This window comes from Anarhichas minor, unplaced genomic scaffold, assembly GCF_050575085.1.
Source record: "Anarhichas minor isolate MPS153535 unplaced genomic scaffold, ASM5057508v1 ptg000004l, whole genome shotgun sequence".
Classification (NCBI taxonomy): Eukaryota; Metazoa; Chordata; class Actinopteri; order Perciformes; family Anarhichadidae; genus Anarhichas; species Anarhichas minor.
The window spans coordinates 4701482-4723307 of record NW_027466450.1 but is presented as its reverse complement, the minus strand read 5'-3'; the positions used below and the strand labels follow the sequence as shown (position 1 = coordinate 4723307).

The window sequence follows — 21826 nt, the reverse complement described above, 5'->3', positions numbered from 1 at the left end:
GTCCTAACATGGAGGAGAGGGTTAATAACATACACACACAATCAAAAATTATATCTTGTAATGCCCTTTATGACACAAGCTGCTGTCTCTCGTCACTGCATTTGTCTCCAAATATTACTTATCAATTGCAAAATCAAAGTGATGATAAAGGAAATATTCTTAGCATATGATGTAGACTATAGACATTTTGAGGCTGTGATATGCAAACATAAACAAGGCACATACAAACATACAGTAAAGTGCTATTTTCAAGTTACAGATCTAACCCTTCAGTAAAGGAGTATCTGCAGTTATTTGATATATTTATTTCCTTAACAATCTGTCCTGTCTCCCCCCTTTTCCTGTCACTGCTGTCCCTCTTTTAACTGCCATATAATAGCAGATAACTCTGGACCTGAAGAAGCAATAGAAGTGCTGATAACTTCAGATGAAAAGTTAATCTTCCATGTCAGCACTCGAATGGCAGTTAATTATTAACAGCAAGGCAAGGCAAGGCAAGTTTATTTGTATAGCACATTTCAACAACAAGGTAATTCAAAGTGCTTCACATGAAACCATTAGCAGGCACAGCTGACTGTGGTGACGACTCTCCGTTATAAAGACAGCCTGGACTTTGAATGCACAGTGAGGAATTTCTCTGTACCCCTTTAATCAGACTGTCATCTCCATATGGGAAGGTTGTAAAGTATGTGTGTGTGTCCTACTGGCTAACATAGTTATTGTAGGATACTGTATGTTCTGTTAGAGTCACACAGCCTTTCCTGTGTCGTAACCACCGTGTACTGACAAGTCAAACAGACCTAGCAAATATAAGATCCGAACAATTTGTGGTTTGGAGTCGGTGTGCAGTTGTTATTTTTTTTTTGTTAATACTGTTTTCCAACAGCTTTGCACTTCCATGTGATGTGCAGCATAATGACAAAATTACGCTTCAATTACAGTTCATGCCATTTTATCAAACCTTGAAATCCCTGATTTTCCCATTATTTATTTATTTATTTACTTGACACAAACAAACAAGATGGCCCTACTATACAGGAACAGTGTAACACATGTAGTAAATTCTACATCTACTTTCCCGACACTGAACTGAAACTAGTTGATGCTTATATTGAGTGCAATATTCAAAGCCAAGACAGTTTGTATGATAAATACCTTTACTTAAAAAGAAATGTTCACAGATTTCCCTTAAATTCAGCCATATTGAGTGTTTTTGAAAACATTGGAATCTCCGCTAGAATTTAAAGTAACATTTTGTGGTTAAGCATGCCCAGAAGAGGGCACTTTGTATAGATTATAAAGTTAATAGATCTAGTATCAGAATTACACTTGAAACAAAACAAACATACCTCAAATTAACTATATTGCCTTCATAAAAGTCCACTCATCTATTCTTTTTATATAGACGAAGAATTTATATTGTACTGCATGTTTGTGGCTTGTGTGACATCTTAAAACGAAGCAATGTCTACCTGCGACTCCTTATCATGTTTGTGACCAACTCAACCAAAAACTGAACTTTCACTTAGTTTCACTTAGTTTCAGAGGCCTAAAGTGGTACAAATTTCAGTAAATCTTTTTTTTTTTTCTTTCTTTCAATCAACAAACAAACAACAATAAATGTTTTTTGTTTTGTTCCTAATGTCATAACTCTTCAGATTTGGATTAAGATCTGGAATTGGCCTTTGAAAACATTCTGCTCTATGTGTTCAATAATGTGATCATAAATTCCAGTATGGTAGAAGGTTTTCAAATTAAACTCACCAGCTCGTCTCTGCTCAGTGTCCCAGTCGTCAGGAGGAGCTCACCTGTCACTGCTTGGCTGTTAGCTAATGTGTCTTCAACCTGTACTCCTCCTCCCCCCTCCGTCTCTCTGCAGGGACTTTGACGTGCCAAAGGTGAGCCTAAAGGGTGAGTTATTTAACAGCGTCTCGTGTCAGGAATGTCTCAGGAGGCGATGGCCCTGTGCAATCTGTGCTCAGAAATGAAGATGGAACCACGAAGCAGTCATCTGTTTGGTGGTCAAAGGTTCACCACGCAGATGGCAATAAGCAAGGAATCATTATGGTATGTATACATTACGGTCAGCACTGCATTAAGGGAAATGCATCATGGGTACCAATTTATATTGATCTCATTTCTATAAAGGTTTTTATTTGTGGAACAAAAATCTGTTTACATACACTGCATATCTTGGCAGTATCGCGTTACTCTAAAGCTATAAGCTAAAACTATATCATTTGGGTTCAGAGAGTCTTTCTAAAAAGACAAAAACGTTTTACCCACTGCCCTACTCACAAAATACATTTTGCATGTCAATACGATACAACAGTAAGAATTAAAGCCTACTTAATCAACCCTGAAGGGACATTTATTTTCAGGAAGACACCCTCAACATTCACAAAGTTCAGGGTGTAGTTTCTCAAGTGTTATGGTTGCTGTGGTCTGTAACTATGGGAGAGTCTTATTACAATACTGCTATCCTCGGGATGGGACAAAGGTGACAAAAGCTCAAGCTCAACCAAAGCCAAGCAAAACAAATCTGCAAACTGTAATAGTTAATTCATCACTGTGCAAGACTTGTTGGTAGCATGGCTCTTCTTTAAAAATTGTACTCTTGAATTAAATTAAGTAAGTCTCAGTTAAGGAAAAGTGATTGATTTAAACATCGATAACAACACTTTTTGGTTCACTCAGTCGTCAGCAGCTCCTCTCATTCCCTTTCTGAAATGAAATATATTTTGAAACATTTAGTTGACATTGTCACAATAAGGATGGAGCTGCTGTGGACTGAGGAGATCCCACAAGAGGACAATCTGTTGGAGTGAGGCTCTGGCTGCTTAACATTGCATTTCTGCCATCTACTGTTATCATAAAGAATATTTCTGGGCATTTTCCAACAATGGAGAAATACATTATTGTTGGAGAGGTGCAATTTATTTACTTTGCATGCACTAATGCAACACATATTTGTGTGTGATGATGCATGTATTTCCATGTGTGTGTGTGTTATTCATGTGTGTTTAGGGTGTTTACCGTGTGTGTTGTTGTGCGTTTGTGCACATTAAGCCTGTGTACAGTGAGTATGTCATGGAAGTTAGTGCTGTGCAGTAGGCAAAGTGTTCAACTGTTTTGGTTAAGTGAAAGTAGCTGCAGTACATCACGGTACACTACAAAGAGGATTATATATTTAAGGTACACAAGTACAGGCAGTAATGTTACCTCAGTCCCAAATATGAGTATCCTGAACCTCTGTACCTTTCACTCCCTGCTAGGCACTGGTAACACAGAGGGAAGCCCAACATCAATTCATTTGCAAGCACCCACATAGAGAGGCGAAAGTCCCGCTCTTTCCAGTGGACCACCGAGAGGAAGTATGAGTCAAATCATTTTTTGATGCCATTTAAATTGTGCCATAAATTACACGTGGATGAAGAACTTTTTCAGTATGTCAATATTTTTTTCCACACAAGTAAAAGATCCACTTTCTTTGGTCTCAGTAACATTTTGTATCTCTGAGACCAAACAAACGTTTCCTTTCCCATAAAGCACTTGCAAAGCCTTTTAGTCGACGCTTTGAAACATGCATTAGCTGCACTTTTATGTCATCCTTCTCTTTTTGCCACACTGCTATTTTTCACAGCGAATTACCGCCACCAACGGTAATGCATATCGACAGATATGCATAACCGTTGGTGGAAAGATCGCCAGACATCCATTACCATCCTCTACAGTTTGCAGACTGTGTCAAGTCGCCCCATGCTCATACTGTGCAGTGCATTGAGAATTGGTGACAGCACTCCACCTTCAAAGCTACAATTCCTGATTTTCTTGGTCACTTGGGGGCAGCGGAAACAAGCTGTGTAACATAACATTAACATATCATCACCTGTTAAGTTGATACAGGGAACTTGTTAGCAAACCGTTAGCAGATAATAACAGACTTTATCATTCATTTGGAGTCCTGTTTTTAGAAACTCGCAATGAAGCTCGCTAAGGCCGAGGGGAGCTTCAGATACAGGTGATAATTCTTTTTTGTTTCATCACTCTTCTGCTTAAAGAAAAGAGCAAATTGATTAAATGCATTACTGTCCACCTCTAGTTCAGTGTTTGTTTTCTCAAACAGCACTCAGGTGTAAAAACATGATGGCGCAGGACTGTCTGGCACCAATTGAGAACAACAGCAGGAAATGGCAGGATCTGTGTAGGATTGAGGGCGTCAGTCTCCACGCTTGAACACAGAGACTTTCACACACAAGTGAGTGTCTCCTCCCGACCCGAGCGCCCCCTTGTTAACACAGACACACACACACACACACACACACACACACACACTTACGCCTTCAACCCTGTAACCACTCACTCACTACCGGCCTGGAGCTGTTTGAACAATCGATCACTCGGGTCCAAGAGCTACAACCAGAGAAGAGATGAAGTGAGTGGAAGGAGACAGAAATTGTCTTCAGCTTGGCTTAGTACTGATGCATTCACTATCCATTACCCTCAGTCATCACCTTGTGTTTGCCAGAGAAGGGGATGAAAAAAGAGTTTCATGTCTTTCCGTGACACCTACTGCCTGGATTACTGAATCCTCCAGTGCTGCAGATGTGTATTTGATCTGAAACCTAATGTTAGTAGTGTTTACAGTAATGGCAGTAAAGTATGCATATATATAGCGCCAGAGGATACAGACATGAGCTGTAAAGTTCCACCACAGAAGTGATTATCTCCAACCTGTCTTCATCAGCAGTGGAGCCTCAGTAATCAACACACTATGCCAGTTTGTGATTACAGCACTCAACTGGGAGCACTAGTCTCTCTCTTCATCTTGATTGACACCCTCACATGGCTTGTTTATCTGGGGTAAGTGGCCCTGCACATGACCTGCCAGAGTCAGCTAATTAGACCAGGAGAACGATTAAAGGTGGGCCGCTTCAAATAATGACCCCTGTTTTTTTTCCATCTGGGAGTCATTTGAGAATACGTACAGGCCAAGCTGCCGGTCCCCGCTCTCAACAGCAATAACATGCATCAGAGAGCAGCGACTTTTCAACCTCCCAAATGTACAGGTGCCACGAAGAGACAGTCCACGCTCATCTCCAGCCGAATACAGCACAACGGTGCAGCTGGACTAAAACACAGTATCTTTAAACTGATGATAGGATCGATGATGATGGCGTTACAAAAGGAGTTCTCGAATCATAACAATAATTTACACCCATCAATAATCAGATCATTCCTGAGCGTATTGGTGTTTTTTTGCTCATTCCCAAAACATGAAGCACAGTGACAAATATCTCAGCTGCCCATGCCTTCAATGGTACAAAAGAACATGGCGTTCAAGGAAATTTCTTGCATTTATTTTGATTGTTATAATGAAATTGGACAGATTTCAGTGAGAAACTTAACTGTATGCCAGTGCAGATCATAACTAAATGCCTTGTTCGCCACAGTACCGGAAATATCCGAAACACCAGCCTCATGTAACACAATTCCATTAAAAGCAATGATAGTCATTGATAGGGGCGACTGTGGCTCAGTGGGAGAGCAGGGTCGTCCTTCAATCAGAGAATCAACAGTTTGATCCCCAGCTCTGCTAAGTGCCTTGCCCAAGGACACATCGACATCCATGTCTATGGTCCATGATTAACCCCAAATTGCTCCCGCAGCCTGTTCCTACTGTATGAATGTGTATGAGTGGTTAGCTGAATGGGCACGTGGTCCTGATGGGCAGGTGGCACCATGCATATAGCCCCTGCATGCCATCAGAGTATGAATGGGTGAATGATGACATGTGTTAAAGCGCTTTGAGTGGAAGACTAGAAAAGCGCTGTACAAGTAGTCTATTTACCATTTACCATCAACCAAAGTATGAGAATTATTATTATTGTTCATAGTCAACTCATTGAGCTTATTTAACACCAAAAGATATTTTAATGTTTACAACACATGGTAAAAAAAACAGAGCAAGGATGGGACATTTAAATATCATAGCCTATTCGTTTCTTCTAGAGGATGGGTTAATTGGGTAACGATGATGATTGTATTATGATAAACAAGATATAATGAGGAGGATAACCTTATTAGATGCGACTTAAGAGAACAGTGATTTCCATTGCACGTTTATGCTCTTGCAAAAGACGGAGACAAGAATGTAACACGTGGGTATATTTTGCAGAACATTTCTCATCAACACAGTGCATGTTGTTCATTCACCAAAAAGACAGTAAATGCACTCACACACCACATGAGGGCGACGGTGCGCATGTAAAACCACCACAGGCGCTGTTAGTCATCTCTCCATTAGCTACACGCTCTAAATCCTTGAGCGTGGCGAGGGGGCTGGAGCCAACCAACCGCAGTCTACACCTTGGAGAGGTCTCCAAGCTGACACATAGAGACATACGACTGTTCACACACATTCACATCTACATACGGGCAACTTAGAGTCGCTAATTAAACAAGCATGCAAAATATCTGGTCTGCATACAGTCACATTGCGTCATTTATTTTTTTCTTTACACAAATCTTGTGTGTGAATTCTCCCCAATCTCATTCATTTAAACTGCCCGGCAGTTTTACTGTAGATCCAAGGTTTTTTTTGTCATTTTTTTAAATTTTCTAAAATTTTCTAAAATTGCAGAGATAAATGCAAAAGCGTATAAGGCCTTACATGACAAGATGATAGCTGACGATAACATATGGCAGTGAGATTATCACTTTCTGAGCGAAAAGAACAATACAACGTCCTTGATGACGAGTGTCCACAAACTGACCAATGGACCGTTTTTTGCTGTCCCACTCTCTCTCTCACACACACACATACACACGCACACACACACACGCACACACACACGCACTCTCACACTATATGACAGTCTCCCGGTCCATTCGGCGCTCACTCGGTCCCTCCATGCGGTTCACTTGGCAAAGGCGCAGCAGTGCGCCGCGATCTCCCTCTCTCCTGGAGCGCTCCGACCTTTGATTAACGCGTTTAAGTGGAAGACATATCTACAGGAAAGGTGAATAAATAAAAAAAGAAGTAAATTGCAGTTTTTAGTTTGTTTTGGAGTTTGCAAAGCGACACTTTGCCTCAGTCTCAAGCGTGAAGGACTATAGACGCAGTCTAGTTAGTTGACCAAAGGCTCACACGAAAATTTGCAAACGGTCCCAATCGAACTTTTTGTAACCTTTGAGACACAACTGAGTAAAAACATGGATTATTTTGTGCGAAATGAGACATTTACGTCTCCCGAGTGCGTCGGAGCGCAGACTGATGCGCTGCAGAACGGAGCTGGTGACGGGAGCATGGGGACATCAAACATCACCTGCGGCAACGTTTCCACACTGCTCATTCCTAAACGTGTGAGGCACAAAGGTGAGCGGACACAAAGCTCACTCAACATTATCACCCGGAGGTTAATCAAAAAGTGCATCTGTGACCACATTTTGAATTGTCTTTAAGGTGCTATATTGAACTGACTTAACAACCTCCAGCACATGGAGGCAACAGTGCAGCAAGACAATTCATTTAAGCTTTCCTAAAGCCCTCAGTTTACACAACGTTAGGTTGTTAATGAAGGTTTATTGAGGCATGATAGGCTGAAAGGGCAGATGAATTGAATTTTTTTGTCAAATTTCCCTCCACTCACATAACTACAGAAAAAAAGAAGAATTTGTGTGGCTCATAATTATTTCACCTTTAAAAATGAATGGTTAATTTAACATTTTAGTCGTCATTCAATCTCAATTCACTGGGATATGATATTCTGATGTGCCACACTATTTTCAAAGTAAAGCTTAATTGTTGGCTGTTTTGCTTTACTTTGAGGGAACATTGATGGAAACAAGTTAAGATAAGACAAGATGAGCCTTTACGTGTCCCCAGAGTGAAATATAAATCAGAGAGCAATGAGAGTGAGAGTGAGAGAGAGAGAGAGAGAGAGAGAGAGAGATAGAGAGAGAGAGAGAGAGAGAGAGAGAGAGAGAGAGAGAGAGAGAGAGAGAGAGACATGGAATCAAATCCTGGCCACACAGGGATTTATTCATAAAAAAGTCACATGGCTGCCCTATCTGGACTGTGCCTCATGGTCGTGCTGCTGCTTCCTGCTGTTTAAAAAAAAAAATCTAATATATGTTTCTATTTTGCATATAACATTAACATTTCCGAGCATGTTATTCAAACTGAGGGTATAAAGATGTGTCGTATGTTGTACAGAATTTAAAACTCTCAGAGGCAAATGTTTGATTTCGAACTATATATATTGGTAAAACTGACTTGACTTGAGCGTGTGAAAAAGAAAGAAAGTGCGTCATCAGTCTTGCAATTTCCTCTCAGTCCTACCTCCTGCTATTTCATCAAACAACACCTGCTATTTTCACTTGCTCAACAGTTGTTTCTCAATGTTTACCTGCGTTGATGATGTGTGTGCGTGGGCTACGTGTGTGTAGAAGACTGATTGTGCATCTTCGTTATGATGCTGTTATTATGAGTGTTGACAGCCCGCAAGTCAGAGATATACGTTTCTTAACTGAATGATTTCGCTCCATTCCCATGTTTACGTCACATCTTCACCTGCCAGAGATGAGTCATTTCTAGCACCCCTGAGTGTGACCCATGATAGTGAGCTAAATCAGTACAGTGAAAATTACAGACTGGGGACACCTGTGACAAGTACAGATCAAGACCGCCGTGTCTGGTGCAGCAGCATGTTAAGTTGGGAGCTTAATCCACTTGCACTATTATATTATTTCGCCCACACAGATAATCACTTCTCTTCAGTTTGGCTTTTTGCTGCCTTATTTCGCTCTATTTAGCATCTTCCAACAAGACCACACACCCAATCTTCAGGGTAGGAAAAAACGAGGATGTCTGACCCTGTACAGCTGCTGTCGCCATCATTACTCACTCTGTCACCCCCCGAGTTTGATTACTTCTCCACCATGTTCGGTCATCTCCTCTCCCTGTCCATTACTCTGACCCTCTGTGTTTATGGAGCAGATTAGGTGGCGCCATCAGATTCCCACTAGGTTGCCCTTTGAAGACCTGCAGCATATGTGGGAAGACTTTAAGTGGTCCGTGGCACATGCTTTGACATCCCTGGTCTGCAGGGCGACGAGTCACGCTAAGACTCCAAATCAAACGAAACAGGCCATCAAAAAAGGAATTTAGACAAAATAACTCTCCACTGCTTTCAATTTCCCTCTTCACTCTCATCACTTCTCTCCGGTGCTTATTCCACTATCTCCATCGCTCACACCCTCTCATCTCACTGTCTGCTGAGAGCTGAGGTGTTTAATACATGCATGCACAGATGTGCAGAGCGACCAACATGCTGTTTTGTAGTGCGACTGCAGTGGGCTCTGCGGCTCGTGTGTTGTAGTCTGTCAGTCAACAGTAAGTGGTTTTCGTTCGGTGCCTCCATCAACTGTTCCGGGGGTGCAGTTGGCTTAGTGAAAAGGCTCAGATGACATTTACTATGCTGGATTAGCTACTAGCTGTGATATTTACCAATACCTTGGTCTTACAAGAGCAGAGCCGGCTTTTCCCTGATAGGTACAGAAGGCCAACTGAATATAATATCTGAAAACTGAATCAGAGAAACAGATGAGACCTTAAATATTCATGGATGGAATACAAACCCCATTATTCATTCATTCACTATTTCACTGCATATCTAACAATAGACTCTGCCACTACAGTCTACTTTCATCTTGACTTATTTTAACGTTAATGTTAGCAGGAAATCTGTTCACCGGCCTTTCACATTCAACACTTACATAAATTGATGATAAATTAACAGCGATGATGCGTTCAAATTGAGGTTACACAAGAGGTGGAAAAGCTTTAATGAAGTTTGCATTTGCACAGGTGAACTAAACAGAGTAGAATGTCTAACATGCATGTACACACGGGTGTCCAATATAGCGGCATGCTGTGTGCATCCGACAAAATAGAGATACATTACTGAGATCTGCAGGTAAAGAGGTAAAGCACTCTATAATAAGATGAATATGGCAGAACAATTGAAGCACTGTTCTCTGACATATCATGATTTCTGCAAATAGGAAACCTCTAGACGTTGCAACAAAGTAACAGTGCTCACAGTGCTGCTAGTCTGTAAACAGAGAGCAGACTGTGTGCCGGAGCCGATGGTCAGCCACGGTTGATAGGCACTGCACTCACACACACTCATGAAACCAGCTCCCCACACTTCGAGCGCTGCGGGCTTCCCTTCTGTCATTTGGCTCTTTGAACTGAAAATAGTTCTCCAAATAATTAGTGGAGCAGAGTGCAAACTAAACATTGCAAAATGGGTAGTGTTTGGTTTCTGTAATGTCTGGATTTTTCCTGTAAAGTTGTAATATAGCAGCTTCACTGTTAAATCTGCAGTGACAGTCGGTGCATTTCTAGAGGCTCTCCAGATATAACAGGGATTTGTCCGCCAGTTGTCTGTCACAGGTGGTGAAGCACTAAAAACTGGTGGAATATTCATAATACACCCACATCAGGAGCACCACATGCAGCACAGCTGTGCGGATCAGCTCAAAGAGCGAGATTCACAGCGAGAGTGAAAACACTTAACCTGAGGGAACTATCTCGCTCTTTAGCCGCTCCACTATGTTAACCAGCTAGTCACTACATTTGCCTGGCTGCTGTTTAGATAGTGTGCCTTGAGAGCTTTCTATCTGTAAACTGCTGCTTGGTGCGTATAGTAAAGATGCAAATGTGAGTGGTGAGACAACACAGCAATGTTGTGGGCCATAAAACCAAAACAATGAGCTGAAAGAAGCTACAGTATATAATACAGGGGTGTAACAATACAATGGACAGCTGATGCAGATGTGCCTCACATCATATGTATTTGAAATCGCTTGATAAAGACAGCTCCGAGGCAACAATGTCTCATGCCCGATACTAGAGGTGGTGAGTTATCTCACAACATCAAAAAGTATATTTCAGTATGCAGCATGGTGATCCTTGTCAATCCCTGTTTCCCCTTTGTAGGTTCACTTGCTGCTGTTTTGCTCCTTATTGTTTTGAGTCAGACCAACTGGGCTGTTTGTTAGTTTGGAGTCTTTTTGTAAAATATCCCTTTCCTCCAGTGAAGCAGAGTGCCATTGTTGGGAGGGCACCCACCAAGCACCGGGACACAAATGTAGACGGCGCCATTTTCTGTTTTGAGGATTGGTGTGTTGCACCTGAGGTGAATAAAGAGTAGCACCCCTGGGCCCTTCTCAGTCCACCAGTGGCCTCAGCTCAGTTGTTCCACTTGTAGCTCATGTTGGACCGGCAACTTGTTTAGATGATTAAGGGTTATGGTTATGGTTTTAAATTTGTATTAAGGCCTTTTATCCAAAAATACACAATCTCCGTGCAACAAACAGAAGCACATGGCTAATTATCATGCAGAATGAGGGCAAAGGATTTCAATTTCCACAGGTGGAAATTGCTGAAATTGACGTCCGTTCTAATATTTTTTCCCCAACTTGAATGTTGCAGACGAGTGAAAGCATTCATAAGGACCGACAAAGTACGTTGTTATACATTTCTGTGACAATTCTTCCGATGGAAATTTGTGCCTGGTGTGAAAAGGCTTTTAAACAGCTTGTAGTTTAATGCTGCAGTATGAAGCTGTCAAGTGAGGCTGTAGAAACAAATAGGAGTGCTCGACTTCATATAGCAAAATATTAATCCGAACGCAGGTTGGTGAGGGGAGGTGATTAGCATAAATGCTTCCGCTCTATGAGCAGCTTTTCCTGGCCTGAAGGAAATGTTAAATGTGCTGAGGGAGTTATCAGTGTTTTCCGCACAGCCAGCGAGCACACAGGACCGCTAATTGGCTTCAATTAGACAGAGGCCAGTGTAACATATTTCATTAGGAAAGAGAGCGAGAGAGCGTAGTACAGGAACTTTCTTACCAATCATCTGTCTGCACATTTTTATTTTGCTCATGTAAATGTATAGGTGCACAAAAAAGCAAAGAATTAAAAACGTTTAGTTGCTGCCATTTCCGAGGCTGTTGTGGTTCAGAGCCCTGATGTTGTGTCAGCAGAACAGTACCCACTACCCACCGTATTAGAGGTTCCTGCTTTTTTTTATTTTGCATAGAAGTGCGTGAGACAGATGGTGCAGCCTCATGTCATTAGATGGGAAGACTGTAAGTGTGTGTTTCTGAGAGAGAGATGAGAGGGAGAGAGAGGAAGACAGACTGACTTTCGCTGACCAAGCGGAGCCGGAATCCATCGCTAAGCCTGCAAGTTAAACAAACACATTTCAGAGCGGCTGGTTGGAGGAAAGAGCATTACATCAATTACATGTCATTATCCTACTTTCATATACAGTATGAACCACACATCTGACCGTTTGGATTTGAAGCCAAATCCTGTTTTCGATTGTCCACTTTAACCTCATGCCAGCTCTTGTGCTGCAGAGTTCAGATTTTCACATCTCTACCTGAATGTAATGCTGCTTACAGTATGTGCCCTAGCCAAGCTGTGCACAATTCATACATTTACATTTCAGGTGGATTTTTGACAACTGTAATTACATGTGACAGGCCAAGGGAAATACGGGTATGTTTTTAACACCATTTGTGATGGTGAGTCAGTGAGCTGTAAGGGCTCTGGTCCTTAAAGAATAACCTTATCAGATAGAAAACATGAATCAATGGCTGCTGCGCAAGCTGAAAAGCTGGTCTTTTCTAACTTACCAAAAAAATGTATCAGATATGATTGACGTAGCTGTGTATATGACTTTGCTTTGTTGCTGTATTTCTTTGAAAGCCTACTTATAATTGAGAGCAGAAGGAGCGGGAATGGACCAAGAACTAAAGGAAAGAAAGCAAACTGCAGAAAACTCCTGAGATGGAAAAAGGGTAAAGATCAAGGAGAGACGCCTGAAAGATGAAAATGTGCTTTGAACGTATACTCAGACAAATGGGAGTGCAGTAAGTGAAAAGAAAAGATAGAGATGGCGCTACATTTAATTGGTGTTTTGCAGGGAACAGACTCTTTTTAGATGTGTTGCAGATTTTATGATGCAATTTACCATTTACTACAATTTACCAATTTACTATGTGTCTTTGAGGAACTGTTGGAGGTGTTTCTTCAGAGGATTAGGGCTCGAGTGTGTTCGGTCGCCTCTACAACCGTGTCAATGAAGTCATGGTTTATGCATGTGATGTGATTTCTGTCCTGCGGCTGAAGTACACATGGGTGCTTCTAATCCACGGGATACAGTAGGTAACCAATTAAAACGTGTTGTGTCTAAGCAGGGTGTGAGGTGAAGATAACTCAGAAAGCCGACAACATGGATTTCTGTAAGTGATCCAGTGAAGCTGGCAATGGCTGAGGGAGCAGACAGGCTTTGCGCTGCAGGCCACAGTATTTTGTATTTAACAATATTTTTTAAGGTGGAAAATATTAATGTTGGTAACCAAATTCGATGCACACATAGTGCTTGGCTGCTCAGTATGAAAAACTACACGTGCATACAAAATGATAATTTAGCCGGATGATTTATCTTTTATGACGATTGGACAGGTACTGTCTTTGATATTTTTTGTGAGCCAAACCTGGCAACACTGGTTGCAGCTAACTGGTGACTTGCCATGCCAGTAGAAATATGTATGCAACAACAGCTATCAAAAACAAAACAAGCTAACCAGGCTCACTTTGTCCAAGGCTGGTTGGTAGAAATCTAGTGAGACAAAAAGGAGCAGCAGGTAGAAGCTTGTCAATTATGTAAATCTGTTTATGATTGTTTTCAGCCAGGTGGTGCAAGTTCGACATAACTCAAGCACAGCTGGACTCAACCAACTTAACCTCATACAACAGTTTGAATATGATATATTACGAAAACATTTCATTTTTCGTGCCTTTTCCTACGACAGTCCAGCAACACTATGTCAATTTCCGCTTGTTACGTGCATTCAGTCTTTTCAAAATATAGTTCCGTCTTCACAGGAAACCACTCGGTTAGGTTTTGGAAAAGATTGTGGTTTAGGTTAAAATAACTATGGAAGTGGCGTTACTTAAGTACGGCAGTTACACGACAAATAAATCATTGTTGACTTCTCGTTTCACACGGGGCACAAACCACAGTCTCCTGGCTGAAAGACTGGTTTTTGTTTGACCCATCCACCGCCCCTCAGGCCCGTTCTGTGTATGTTTTTGTAGTCCTTAAAACTTCCTTTTTATAATTACTTGGATTACATACAAATTGATTTTGTACAATATCAACAAATTACAGTGTTTTCATTTTTGTAGGTATAGCTACGAACGCCGTATGAGAACAGCTGGAAACACAATAACTTTATTTTTATATTTTACTGTATTTAGCATTGAGGTATAAACAACTGTGATATTACAAAGACATGACCAGAGCAGTGAGTTTGTACCAGTATTTGATTACCCTGAATATAGAACTAGCACAAAGTCAGCATGGAGTGCTGCTCGGATGTGAAAAAGGTGTCCCTCTGGTGCTTTTCAGTGTGGGGATCCTCCTAGTTAAGTTAAGCTAGTGTTTTATAAAAAAAAACTAAAAAACTTTAATAGCTTATGGCTATTTAGTGCTGTTAAAGAAGAAGAATTAGCGCAATTGGCTCGAGGCTGTCTGGATCAATACATTACAGTGATTTAGCAGACGCTTTTATCCAAAGAGACTTACAATTCAGATTATATCACACCGTAGGCACAGCTACGGGAGCAATTGTGTGCTTAAGTGTCTTGCTCAAGGACACATCGACATGCGACTAGCAGAGCCGCCCATTCTCTGATTGAAGGGCGGCCCTGCTCTCCACTTAGCCACAAAGACAGCTTGATCGTATTGGCCATCATGTAAGAAAGGGCAGTAGGGCAACCATTTTCACTCTCTGAGATATGCTCCCCTCCTGTCTCTCTGTAACAGATGATGACCACACGCTGCGGATCCTGCTCTACTCACTCATCTTCTTTCTGAGTGTGTTCGGCAACCTGCTGATCATCGTGGTGCTGACGGTCAATAAGCGCATGCGCACCGTGACCAACACTTTCCTGCTGTCGCTCGCCGTCAGTGACCTGATGATGGTCGTGTTCTGCATGCCCTTCAACCTCATCCCCAGCATCCTCAAGGACTTCATCTTTGGAGCCGCCATGTGCAAGATAGTGTCCTACCTCATGGGTGAGAGGAGGGGGGGCATTGAGGCAAATATACAGACTTTCTATCTGTAGATTTGCCATCATTCTCTACATTCACTATAATAACATACCTGCGTATGTATGGATAACAAATCCCGTCCTTGTTCAATTATTCACTTCTTCTAGCATTTCGTAGACTTAAATATTAGCTTACTCAATCAGCTGATAAAAAAAACCAACAGATCAATTTATAGTGAAAACATTGTTGGTTGCAGCTGTATTTATGAAGGACAGCCATCATCTTGATGCACTGAGGAAAACGTGGACAAACCCAGGGGAGAAACTGTAGGCTGATTGTTCTTTGCTTCTGTGGGATCTGCTCTAAAGCTGCCCTCATTGGTACGGACACAACACAGTGCACCCCTGGGTCCTGCCTCGCACACACACACACACACACACACACACACACACACACACACACACACACATAGTCTGTATTGTGTATTTTCTCGTTGAGGACGTGGATAAGAGAAGTAAAGAGTAATTTCCCGTCTTGCCTTGTCAGGGGGAGATGGACGATAACATCAGTGGCCTAGGCCAACATGATTTCTTCTAGCAAGACTAAGATAACCATCCCTACCTCCTATCTCACACTATACTCATTTGTTAGCCCATTTCCACAGGGCGCCACGTTTTGTTCTCGGTTATGATTGCAGATATTATGTGCGCATCGACAAACATGTTTTTATTACTTTTTTTATTACTGGCCTACGCTCTATTCTGAGCGGTAATAACTTTACATTCATCAAAAGAAAAGATAGCATGGGCGTCTTCTTACAATTTGAAATAATCTGTTTTGTTATTCCACAGGAATATCAGTGAGCATATCCACATTTAGCCTGGTTGCCATCGCGATCGAGCGCTACAGTGCCATCTGCAACCCCCTGAAGTCGCGGGTGTGGCAGACCCGTTCCCACGCCTATCGGGTGATCGCTGCTACGTGGGTGCTAGCCCTCGTCGTCATGATCCCTTACCCAATCATCAGCGACTTGGAGTCTTTTCATCGTCCTGACAACACCACTGCTCACCAGTGTCGCCACATGTGGCCCCTCCCAAAAGCAGAGCAGGCCTGGTGAGTGTTTACTGTAGATGGTGGGTCCTTTAAGCAATCCCAGTTCTTTAAAACGGTTTCTTGAATATGTCCAGAATGACTGTTTTGACATGCAACCATGTGGAAAAGAATCGTTAGCTAGAAACGTTAACTAGCATTAGCCACCATAAACTCAAGGATTGCTTTTGTTGGCTCAACAACCACATTTAAGGTCTTTTTAATGTTAAAATAGTCACATTACATGAAGTTTGTAAAGAAAAAGATATACAATGATTTTTTTTTATGAATTAGAAAAAGTGGAGGAATGGTTTTAGTTAAGAAGTGCTGTAAATATAACTGGAGATATACACGAGCTGCTTTTCCTTCACCATCAGTTACATTTCCAGAGTAACCGAGCACACAGCAGATAAATGCAACTTAACATAAAACCTGCACTCAGATCATCCATCTTGCTATCCATCTGGACAATGTGTGGTTTTGTATCAAATCAATTTCAGATGACCTGCATCTGAATGTGTGTGTGCGAGTGTGTGTTTGTACTTTCAAACATCTCATTTACTTCCATGTTAGGAAGCCTGTCTTTAGCAGCTCTCACTTTCTGCCTGTGTGTGTATTTCACTGCTTTTGTGTTTGAATCTCTCTTTGTCTGACTGCAGGCTTGCTTGTGGGTGTATAAATATGTGCATGAGCACCAAGTCTGTGTCTCTAGTGTATTACCCTGTGATTTGATTTTAACAGAGAAAAGTGTTATTTTTATCTGAAAAGAATTTAAATACACAAAAGGTAATTTTTCAACATTTACAGCTGTTATGAAGCTATTTCCAGATTCCCCAAAGACTTACCATCTGGATGAAAGAATGCTTTGATAAAAAAAAAAAAATTAAATATATATTTTGAAATGACTTTGGGTGTATTTTATGCCTTTATTAGAATGCAATAGTGGAGGAAAACCTTTGTCTAAAACGTATTTCTATTCAGGACACTGGAAACATTTTGTACAACGCAATAAACATATTCTTTTGTCTGAAAATCTAAATTACAAATATATGTTTCTTATTTTGGTAGACATCACACAAGCTGAGCAAGGACACATGTCATTTTGAATTAGGAAGACAGTTTTTTTTCTGAAAAACAAAACAAAAACAATGCTTAGCTCTGTGACTCAAACATAAAGGTAATGGTAATACATTTATACGTGAGATGTACAAACTGGGGCTACATGAATGTCTGAATTCATGGACATTGGGATCTTTACCCTCTTTATGTCTCTCATAGGTACATTTTGCTGCTGCTTGTGCTGTTTGCAATCCCGGGGTTGGTGATGATTGTGGCCTATGGATTGATCTCCAGGGAACTTTACAGAGGCATCCAGTTTGAGATGGGCCACAAAAAAGACTCTACCGGTGAGATCATGTACACTGACTGCATGTGGAAAACATACAGACAATAGTAGGGTTAATGTCCCAGAGGCAAAAAAAAAAAAAAAGTAAAGCAAGGAGTAAAAAATGCTGATTCTAGGAACTTTCTGCACGGAGACAGACAGATGGACGGGAGGGAGACACTTTATTTGAAGTTACATTAGTTAATCTACATGTATGGATTCACAATATCTGAGAATGTTTTTGTTTCTCAAACTGAGATTACCAAACCAACATTTTCAACAGATGTAGATGGACCAGAGCAGGAATAATTTAAAAATTTTAGGAAAATAAGACTTAATATGTGAGGGTGGCTCATGCAGGTACTGTACATATGAAAACCAAATAAATTACATTATTCAATATCTTTATTAATCTCCAGAGGGGTGTTCGGTGGCCCATGCGCCGTGCCGTGCCGAGCCACTAATTATGCACCCGTATGAGTTGGGAATGACAGTTAAATTACATGTAAAAAGCTTAAAATACATGCTACTCCTTCCCATGAGATCACATTGTGTCAAACTGTGTCTCTTGAATGTCATCACAATATCCAGCCCCTACCAACTACACTCTAATGTTATCATTTACATGTGAATGATGAGGAATTTCATTTTAATCACAACGATATCATTAGCGCTACAATCATTGTAATGTGTGCAGGTTAAGTGGAGCGTAACCTTTTGTGGGCATGTGCGAGTGCGTCTAGGAGGATAGCAGCATTGAGTGTATTCTAACTCTTCCGTTAGAGGATGGAATTGGCTGGCAGCTGCGGGCCCGGACATCCCCATCTGTTTGGTCTCAGAGAGAAAGAGGTTGTCCAAAAAAAATATAAAATATAAAAAAGAGCATGGGTTAAAAAAAACTGGAATAAAGGACATAGAACTTCTAAAATAACAATTTTGATTTAAAAATCCAGGCGTGGTTTACTACCGTACCAGTTTCTGGTTGCATTTGCTTGACTAGAAGCTCTCATTGTACTTTAATGTCAATTCAATTTGATTATTAAATTACAACATTCCCTGCTGGATCATTGCTGTGGCTCAGAAGGAATTGCTATTCAGTCTTTTTTTTCCACCAAGGTGAACTGCTGCTCTTTGAAGAGCTATGATTCACTCAAAAATAAACTAAGAAATGGGTGAATGTGTAATCACAGAGCTGTGCTTATTTGTTAATTTAAGATTTTCCAAAATGAACTGGCTGTAGGACGTCTCATGACTTCCCTGTTCAATTTATTTTTAATCCAGTGGCAGGCAGAGGTAATTTTAGTTTTAAATACAATACATTTGTGTCACAGTACTACTTTTTTTTTTTACTCTGCACTCCCACCACAGATGTGAAGAATGGACTCACCTCCGCTGTGTCTACTGGCAGTGACGATGGAGATGGTTGCTACGTTAATGTTGTCCAGCGGCCACACTCGATGGAGATGTCCACCATGGCTGCATCCAGCAGGGCAATCAAGGCAGAAAGACCACGCAGCAACACGTCCGAGGCCAAGCTGGAGGCCAAGAAGCGGGTTATCCGCATGCTGGTGGTCATTGTTGTCCTGTTCTTTCTCTGCTGGATGCCTCTGTACTGTGTCAACACCTGGCGGGCTTTTGATGACGTCTCCGCCAAAAGCGCCCTCTCAGGGACACCCATCGCTTTCATCCATTTGTTGTGCTACACCTCTGCCTGCGTCAACCCAATTATTTACTGCTTCATGAACACACGTTTCCGCAAAGCTCTGCTGACCACGTTCGCGTGCTGCGCTGCACCGTGCCGCCACCACCGCCGCCGTCGTAGTGGGCTACGGGACAACGAGGAGGATGCTATGGCAATGGGAGCGTCCATGTCTAAGTTCAGTTACACCACAGTCAGCACCATGGGAACCTGCTGAGGCAGATGGATGCAGGCATAATCCAGAAGAGACAGTTACTGCGGGAACACAGCACCCCACATCCTTTGTCTTTAGGCCTATTCTGTACTCATAGGGAAAGTAATGTGGACTGGAAAAAACAGGCCAAATAGTGTCGTAGGATAGAAGCTTCAACCATGACTGTGAGTAAAGTTATGTCGGGATCATTTAATGAAACCCAGTCTTACAGTGTACATACCTCCATAGCTATAAATGAAAAAAGCACAGAAAAAACCCCATTTATCTGTTGTCACAGTTGACGGAGACAAATTGGCTGTTGAGATGTTTACTCATATGTGTGTGTGACTTCAGTGGTGGGCTGTAAGGCATTTTAATAACTTTGTAGTCATTATGTAGCTTTAAAAAATAGGAAGACTGTTTGCTATGTAACTTTAAAATTGTTTTTTATACTGTGCGGTCGGTTGTGTATCTGTGTTAATGACAGTAATGTAATTGCCTTGTGGACTAAGTGCCTGGTTCTAAATACTATGTCATATTTGTCTATTGCTGATTTGTCACACTCATCAGGGGCACCATTATCACAGGCAAAGTGTAGCCCGAAGGTTCCTGGAAGTGGAGTTTAAAGACTAAAAAGATCTTCTAAACAAACTCAAACTGAATTTCGTCCTGATGGGACCCGACAAAAGAGCAGGTTGTCAGTTCTCCATGGCTCCGTGGTTTGCAGAAAACACTTCAGTGGTATAAAAAGCTTAGACGGGCAGTGCTGATGCCTTGTGTTGTGGTTTGATACTGTAGTGCTAGCCACCTTCGTGTTTTTGGAGACAGCTTTTTCTGTATATGCTGTAATGTTTGTATTGTGTCCTTGCAGGTGAACACAGTATATGAGAAGGATGACTTGGCACTTGAATTGTGTTTCTTTCTCATGGGTAGTGATGTGACCATTTAACGGGTCCTATATTATTATATTCCTGACCGTATTAGAAAAGCACCAGTGAGTACAGCAGAAGGTTCTGTGTTTTGCTATTGCTATGAGGACAAAACATGTATTAGACGTTGATGAAGTCACTAGTAGTAAGCTTATAGCTGACACAAATATGTTATATACGTACCATATGGCAACATGGACGGGTGATTTTTATGTTAAGTTTACTGCAGCCTTATGCTTTCAAGGAGACAAGTTCCCTTAGTTCAGTGACTTGCAGTCTCTGTTAAATTCACTTTCAGGTTTACAAAAATGACAGCCAGGTTTCAGAGGTCTCTGTTGGTCAGGCCCTGTCTAGCGTGCCTGACTCTGGCTCCCCTGCTCACTTCATACTAATTATGTTACAACCTCAACCCTGCCAGGCTGAACAGATGAGCATATTTCACTGAGTGCACCAAAGCACAATGCTGTCAGCCTCTCAACTAATAGATGGATGCCCAAACTTTGTAAGCATTTTTTGGAAGATTCTAGATTGGCCTGCAGCTTTTGCGGTTTATTGTGTGCATCGTTCCCTTTGTATTCAAAATATGAATCATAGTGAAGCATTACTATGAGATTAAACTACAGTAAGACAGCATTTGATCAGCCGAAAGCTCAAACTACGTTACGGAAATATGAAAGCAAATTAGAATCTTGTCGACACACCTAAACTAGGTCAACAAAATTGTACAATTACATGCTAATCAATTTGTATCTCCTGCAACCTTATCTTTGCGTGTCCAGTTCATGTCTAGTGCAGAGAGCAAGACAACGTGACAGCCAGAACATCACACTGACCGTCCCCTTGTCTCACTGTACAGACAGGCCCCGTCTTCTGTGAAACACAAGAGGCGCACATTCATCTAGTTACTGAGTTTGTCTCTGGCCTTGGTGGCCCTGTGCCGATTACCACATCTCTTAAAGTGAATATGTTATTTTGCATGTAAACAGCAGACAGGAGGTATTTATGTCTGTGTTGTTGTTTATGAGACTTGGACACTTGGAATGTGTGTTTCTTTTCTCGGTGAGAGGCTGATTGCCATTTGACGTTCTGATTTGATGCCCAATCCACACCAGCTCATCCAGTCGCCACAAACACACATACACAGAGTTCTCAGCTTCAAATGGTTCTATATATTTATTTACACACTTGCGCACAAACAATTACAGACAGATGCTAATGATTAGTTCCTTTCCTCCTTTACAAAATTGAAAATGAATTCTCAGTATAAAAATATCTGTGATGACAAGTATGCAGTGGGTAGTGGTTGGATCCTTAAATGACATCTTCCACTTATGTATAAATACACTTCTTTGTGAACAGAAGTACTAAAGGTTACTGTAAACACCGCCTTCAG

General features: G+C 41.4%; 1 protein-coding gene across 1 annotated transcript; it reads left to right on the top strand.

The window, feature by feature from the left end:
- Positions 1-7215: 7215 nt before the first annotated feature.
- cckbrb (cholecystokinin B receptor b) lies at positions 7216-19528 on the top strand. Its single transcript, XM_076103245.1, has 5 exons — positions 7216-7378; positions 14912-15163; positions 15991-16252; positions 17507-17634; positions 18981-19528. Exons 1-5 carry the CDS (start codon positions 7216-7218, stop codon positions 19526-19528), a joined length of 1353 nt encoding a protein of 450 aa, XP_075959360.1.
- The last annotated feature ends 2298 nt before the right edge of the window (positions 19529-21826 follow it).

Bases quoted from the DNA above. Each gene is read 5' to 3' on its own strand.
- cckbrb (XM_076103245.1), top strand. From the start codon at position 7,216: ATGGATTATTTTGTGCGAAATGAGACATTTACGTCTCCCGAGTGCGTC. The intron at 15,164-15,990 runs GTGAGAGGAGGG...GTTATTCCACAG, and splicing joins GATAGTGTCCTACCTCATGG to GAATATCAGTGAGCATATCC. The intron at 16,253-17,506 runs GTGAGTGTTTAC...TGTCTCTCATAG, and splicing joins CCAAAAGCAGAGCAGGCCTG to GTACATTTTGCTGCTGCTTG.